The sequence below is a fragment of the Oncorhynchus nerka genome, linkage group LG27 (assembly GCF_034236695.1).
Source record: "Oncorhynchus nerka isolate Pitt River linkage group LG27, Oner_Uvic_2.0, whole genome shotgun sequence".
In the NCBI taxonomy this organism is placed as follows: domain Eukaryota; kingdom Metazoa; phylum Chordata; class Actinopteri; order Salmoniformes; family Salmonidae; genus Oncorhynchus; species Oncorhynchus nerka.
Genome location: NC_088422.1, coordinates 94,475,445 through 94,482,564, shown reverse-complemented (window position 1 = coordinate 94,482,564; position 7,120 = coordinate 94,475,445). Strand labels below are relative to the sequence as shown.

Genomic DNA, 7,120 nt, shown 5'->3' with positions numbered 1-7,120 from the left:
TGTCTCCCTCGTTCTCTCTCCTCTATCTCTCTCTCTCTCCCTGTCTCCCTCGTTCTCTCTCCTCTATCTCTCTCCCTGTCTCCCTCGTTCTCTCTCCTCTATCTCTCTCTCTCTCCCTGTCTCCCTCGTTCTCTCTCCTCTATCTCTCTCTCTCTCCCTGTCTCCCTCGTTCTCTCTCCTCTATCTCTCCCTGTCTCCCTCGTTCTCTCTCCTCTATCTCTCCCTGTCTCCCTCGTTCTCTCTCCTCTATCTCTCCCTGTCTCCCTCGTTCTCTCTCCTCTATCTCTCTCCCTGTCTCCCTCGTTCTCTCTCCTCTATCTCTCTCCCTGTCTCCCTCGTTCTCTCTCCTCTATCTCTCTCCCTGTCTCCCTCGTTCTCTCTCCTCTATCTCGCTCCCTGTCTCCCTCGTTCTCTCTCCTCTATCTCGCTCCCTGTCTCCCTCGTTCTCTCTCCTCTATCTCTCTCCCTGTCTCCCTCGTTCTCTCTCCTCTATCTCTCTCCCTGTCTCCCTCGTTCTCTCTCCTCTATCTCGCTCCCTGTCTCCCTCGTTCTCTCTCCTCTATCTCGCTCCCTGTCTCCCTCGTTCTCTCTCCTCTATCTCTCTCCCTGTCTCCCTCGTTCTCTCTCCTGTCTCCCTCGTTCTCTCTCCTGTCTCCCTTGTTCTCTTTCCTGTCTTCCTGGTTCGCTCTCCTCTATCTCTCTCTCTCTCCCTCTCCCTAGTTTTCTCTCCTGTCTCCCTCGTTCCTTCTGTCTCTCTCTGTCTCCCTCATTCTCTATCTTTCTCTCTTATACTCTCTCTCTCCTGCTCTCTCCCTCTCTCTCAAGCTACTCCTCCCCTCTCTCTCTTTCTCTCTAACAAAAGTCAATTAACCCTCAGTTTGAACTAAGAGAAAAAGAGAGCAAGAGAGAGAGATTGTGTTGTGTTGAGTCAGTCAATGGGTTCATTAGAAGGCCTGTGTGCTTGCTGCCTGCCTGGCTGGCTGTTGGCCTTGCCAACTTATTGTCTCTGTCTCTTTTTGACTGCAGGTGAACACAAGGCCCAATGACTGTTCCCCCGCCGCCATCGGCTCTATGCCCAACAATAGGTGAGGAGTCTGGAGGGTTAAGGCCCAACTGCCTGGGGGTGGATGGAGGAGGGATGGATGGGGGAATGTTTGGAAATGCCGGTGGATGGATAGATGGGTGAATGAGTGTGTTGGTAGATGGATATATGGGTGAATGAGTGCGTTGGTGGATGGATAGATGGGTGAATGAGTGCGTTGGTGGATGGATAGATGGGTGAATGAGTGCGTTGGTGGATGATAGATGGGTGAATGAGTGCGTTGGTGGATGGATAGATGGGTGAATGAGTGCATTGGTAGATGGATAGATGGGTGAATGAGTGTGTTGGTGGATGGATAGATGGGTGAATGAGTGCGTTGGTGGATGGATATATGGGTGAATGAGTGTGTTGGTGGATGGATAGATGGGTGAATGAGTGTGTTGGTGGATGGATATATGGGTGAATGAGTGTGTTGGTGGATGGGTGAATGAGTGCGTTGGTAGATGGATAGATGGGTGAATGAGTGCATTGGTGGATGGATAGATGGGTGAATGAGTGTGTTGGTGGATGATAGATGGGTGAATGAGTGCATTGGTGGATGGATATATGGGTGAATGAGTGCGTTGGTAGATGGATAGATGGGTGAATGAGTGTGTTGGTGGATGGATAGATGGGTGAATGAGTGCGTTGGTGGATGGATAGATGGGTGAATGAGTGCGTTGGTGGATGGATAGATGGGTGAATGAGTGTGTTGGTGGATGGATATATGGGTGAATGAGTGCGTTGGTGGATGGATAGATGGGTGAATGAGTGCGTTGGTGGATGGATAGATGGGTGAATGAGTGCGTTGGTGGATGGATAGATGGGTGAATGAGTGCGTTGGTAGATGGATATATGGGTGAATGAGTGCGTTGGTGGATGGATATATGGGTCTTTTGACTGAATCCAGATGTTGTCATTTTTCAGTCCCAGTCTAAAGAAGTCCTCCGCAGAACTAAAGAAGATTTTGACTAATGGACAGGTATTGTATTTCTCCCCCTTCTGAACTAACACACACGTGTCCCCAATGGCTGTCCTCAGGGCCTTGGCCTGCACCCTGTTAGTCCCTGTCCTCAGGGCCTTGGCCTGCACCCTGTTAGTCCCTGTCCTCAGGGCCTTGGCCTGCACCTTGTTAGTCCCTGTCCTCAGGGCCTTGGCCTGCACCCTGTTAGTCCCTGTCCTCAGGGCCTTGGCCTGCACCCTGTTAGTCCCTGTCCTCAGGGCCTTGGCCTGCACCCTGTTAGTCCCTGTCCTCAGGGCCTTGGCCTGCACCTTGTTAGTCCCTGTCCTCAGGGCCTTGGCCTGCACCCTGTTAGTCCCTGTCCTCAGGGCCTTGGCCTGCACCTTGTTAGTCCCTGTCCTCGGGGCCTTGGCCTGCACCCTGTTAGTCCCTGTCCTCAGGGCCTTGGCCTGCACCCTGTTAGTCCCTGTCCTCAGGGCCTTGGCCTGCACCCTGTTAGTCCCTGTCCTCAGGGCCTTGGCCTGCACCCTGTTAGTCCCTGTCCTCAGGGCCTTGGCCTACACCCTGTTAGTCCCTGTCCTCAGGGCCTTGGCCTGCACCCTGTTACATCCTGTTATAGAAGACACATCATGTCCCTGTCCTCAGGGCCTTGGCCTGCACCCTGTTACATCCTGTTATAGAAGACACATCCTGTCCTCAGGGCCTTGGCCTGCACCCTGTTACATCCTGTTATAGAAGACACATCATGTCCCTGTTATAGAAGACACATCATGTCCCTGTTATAGAAGACACATCATGTCCCTGTTATAGAAGACACATCATGTCCCTGTTAGTGAGTGTTGTCCTGTTATAGAATACACATCATGTCCCTGTTAGTGAGTGTTGTCCTGTTATAGAAGACACTTCATGTCCCTGTTAGTGAGTGTTGTCCTGTTATAGAAGACACATCATGTCCCTGTTATAGAAGACACATCATGTCCCTGTTATAGAAGACACATCATGTCCCTGTTAGTGAGTGTTGTCCTGTTATAGAAGACACATCATGTCCCTGTTATAGAAGACACATCATGTCCCTGTTAGTGAGTGTTGTCCTGTTATAGAAGACACATCATGTCCCTGTTATAGAAGACACATCATGTTCCTGTTAGTGAGTGTTGTCCTGTTATAGAAGACACTTCATATCCCTGTTATAGAAGACACTTCATGTCCCTGCTATAGAAGACACATCATGTCCCTGTTATAGAAGACACATCATGTCCCTGTTAGTGAGTGTTGTCCTCTTATAGAAGACACATGTCCCTGTTAGTGAGTGTTGTCCTGTTATAGAAGACACATCATGTCCCTGTTATAGAAGACACATCATGTCCCTGTTATAGAAGACACATCATGTCCCTGTTAGTGAGTGTTGTCCTGTTATAGAAGACACATGTTCCTGTTAGTGAGTGGTGTCCTGTTATAGAAGACACATCATGTCCCTGTTATAGAAGAGACATCATGTCCCTGTTATAGAAGACACATCATGTCCCTGTTACCGAGTGGCCGGTCATTGATTTCCTCTGAAACTGCTGCCCACTTCCTGTTTCACCGCCTGCCCCCGTCGACATCTTTATCCCAACCTACTGGATAGATATTCATTGTCTTAGCTGAGCGCTGTTGCCTAGGACACACTCACACACGTAAGGCCAGGCAAAGTGTGTCAAGCAGACAATTAAGCCCAGCCACTTCCCCGATGTCGCCTGTAACACATTGGTCTAATGGAGCCATACCCCCTCTCTCCCTTTCTCCCTCTCGCTGTCTCTCTCTCTGACACCTGACAAGTATCTCCCCCCTCCTGCTCTCTCTGTCTCTGACACCTGACAAGTATCTCTCCCCTCCTGATCTCTCTGTCTCTGACACCTGACAAATATCTCTCCCCTCCTGCGCTCTCTCTCTCTCTCTCTCTCTCTGACACCTGACAAGTATCTCTCCCCTCCTGCTCTCTGTCTCTGTCACCTGACAAGTATCTCTCCCCTCCTGCTCTCTCTCTCTGTCACCTGACAAGTATCCCCCCTCCTGCTCTCTCTCTCTGTCTCTGTCACCTGACAAGTATCTCTCCCCTCCTGCTCTCTCTCTCTCTGTCTCTGACACCTGACAAGTATCTCTCCCCTCCTGCTCTCTCTGTCTCTGTCACCTGACAAGTATCTCCCCCCTCTCTCTCTCTCTCTCTCTCTCTCTCTCTCTCTCTCTCTCTCTCTGTCTCTGACACCTGACAAGTATCTCCCCCTCCTTTCCTCTCTCTCTCTCTCTCTCTCTCTCTCTCTCGTTCTCTGACACCTGACAAGTATCTCCCCCCTCCCATGTAACCCAATCAATGGGGCTGAATTGGAGTAGGTGGTGGTGGTGCTGGGTCATTTTTAACCCCCAGTGTAGCCCCTTTCCCCCTGGCCAAAATGAACCTTGACAGCAGGCCATTGACTTGATATCATGCTGGTCTCAGCAGCACAAACAAGCATCTGCCCACACAATCAGGCTATTGACAAGCCTGCTAGCCAGGACCAGCCCCTACCCCATCCACCCTAACAGATGTCTCTATCTAATACAGGTTATGAGATATAAATATTTATCTGATAGCTGTCATGGGGTTTAAATGGGAAGGGTGTTGGAGATTGGGGGGTTGTTGTAGGTATTGATGAAGTGACAAGGGTCACGCCAGCCGAGGACGTGTCTTTATTAGGCTATAGACTTTATAAAAAAGGCTGGAACTGAGCCCGTGTCCTCACTCACAACAGAGCTGGTAACCTGGGATGGCTCGGGGGTTGTTTCAGTGTGTTTTGTCCTGAAGCAGAGCAGAATGTGTGTATAAGGTTGATTAAATAATAAGCTGATGGAAACGGACAATTTTATGCGTATGAATTACCAGGCTCTTCATTAAAACACTCACGACAGGTGTGATGGAGAAAGCTAATTGGCTCTTCATTAAAACACTCACGACAGGTGTGATGGAGAAAGCTAATTGGCTCTTCATTAAAACACTCACGACAGGTGTGATGGAGAAAGCTAATTGGCTCTTCATTAAAACACTCACGACAGGTGTGATGGAGAAAGCTAATTGTCTCTTCATTAAAACACTCACGACAGGTGTGATGGAGAAAGCTAATTGGCTGTAAGATTTCAGAAATGTCGACAAAACTAAATGCGTTGGACAAGAGCGGATCATTTCAGTGAAATAGATTCTGCTTCATATTTTGGTGGAGATGCTCCTGTATTGCTAGAACAACATCATGTTGTGCTGCTGTGTGGTCCTTTCCCGCTACGACCCTGGAAAAGCAGGAAGTGTTTATTTGACTACAGGTGAAATAAGTTATGATGAACTTCTCAAGGTGGTGAATGTGTGGTGATGAGCTTCATGCTAATTTCCAGGAAATAGGCCTATCTGGGGTATTCATTTCCAGGAAATAGGCCTATCTGGGATATTCATTTCCAGGAAATAGGCCTATCTTGGGATATTCATTTCCAGGAAATAGGCCTATCTTGGGATATTCATTTCCAGGAAATAGGCCTATCTGGGATATTCATTTCCAGGAAATAGGCCTATCTTGGGATATTCATTTCCAGGAAATAGGCCTATCTTGGGATATTCATTTCCAGGAAATAGGCCTATCTTGGGATATTCATTTCCAGGAAATAGGCCTATCTGGGATATTCATTTCCAGGAAATAGGCCTATCTGGGATATTCATTTCCAGGAAATAGGCCTATCTGGGATATTCATTTCCAGGAAATAGGCCTATCTGGGATATTCATTTCCAGGAAATAGGCGTTATCATGGATATTATTTGTAGGCTATACTGGTGACATCATGGTGCTTGGCTGCCATTTGAAAAATAAAAAATGATATTTTGTCTCCTCATGAAGCTTATCCACTTTATCTGCCAAGTGAGCATGTGCCAAGACCAGATCACTATCTGCCAAGTGGGGAATGTGCCAAGACCAGATCACTATCTGCCAAGTGGGAATGTGCCAAGACCAGATCACTATCTGCCAAGTGGGGAATGTGCCAAGACCAGATCACTATCTGCCAAGTGGGGAATGTGCCAAGACCAGATCACTCTATCTGCCAAGTGGGGAATGTGCCAAGACCAGATCACTATCTGCCAAGTGGGAATGTGCCAAGACCAGATCACTATCTGCCAAGTGGGGAATGTGCCAAGACCAGATCACTATCTGCCAAGTGGGGAATGTGCCAAGACCAGATCGGACAAGTTTGCTCTTTCTCTAAAAACGTTTGTAGCAAAACCATCGGTAGAGTTTAAGAGGAGATGGAAGCACATTGAACTGCTGTGTTTTCCAAGAAATTTGTAGCAAAACCATCGGATATTATTTGAGGCTAGACTGGTGACATTGAACTGCTGTGTTTTATCTGCCATTTGTAGCAAAACCATCGGTAGAGTTTAAGAGGAGATGGAAGCACATTGAACTGCTGTGTCCACTTTATCTGCCAAGAAGCGAACTGCTGTGTTTTATCTGAAAGTGCAAAAACCATCGGTCTGTTTAAGAGGAGATGGAAGCACATTGAACTGCTGTGTTTTATCTGAAGACGTTTGTAGCAAAACCATCGGTAGAGTTTAAGAGGAGATGGAAGCACATTGAACTGCTGTGTTTTATCTGAAGACGTTTGTAGCAAAACCATCGGTAGAGTTTAAGAGGAGATGGAAGCACATTGAACTGCTGTGTTTTATCTGAAGACGTTTGTAGCAAAACCATCGATCAGTTTAAGAGGGATGGAAGCACATTGAACTGCTGTGTTTTATCTGAAGACGTTTGTAGCAAAACCATCGGTAGAGTTTAAGAGGAGATGGAAGCACATTGAACTGCTGTGTTTTATCTGAAGACGTTTGTAGCAAAACCATCGGTAGAGTTTAAGAGGAGATGGAAGCACATTGAACTGCTGTGTTTTATCTGAAGACGTTTGTAGCAAAACCATCGGTAGAGTTTAAGAGGAGATGGAAGCACATTGAACTGCTGTGTTTTATCTGAAGACGTTTGTAGCAAAACCATCGGTAGAGTTTAAGAGGAGATGGAAGCACATTGAACTGCTGT

At 47.7% G+C, this 7,120-nt stretch overlaps 1 protein-coding gene across 1 annotated transcript in view; it reads left to right on the top strand.

Moving 5' to 3' along the window:
* The window catches only part of LOC115126337 (dual specificity mitogen-activated protein kinase kinase 5-like), a 112,918-nt gene that overhangs the window by 32,476 nt on the left and 73,322 nt on the right, over positions 1 to 7,120 (top strand). The window contains exons 6-7 of the mRNA XM_065011189.1: positions 1,027 to 1,085; positions 2,009 to 2,063. Of these exons, the coding sequence (XP_064867261.1) occupies positions 1,027 to 1,085; positions 2,009 to 2,063 (114 nt within the window). The remainder of the gene's footprint in view (positions 1 to 1,026; positions 1,086 to 2,008; positions 2,064 to 7,120) is intronic.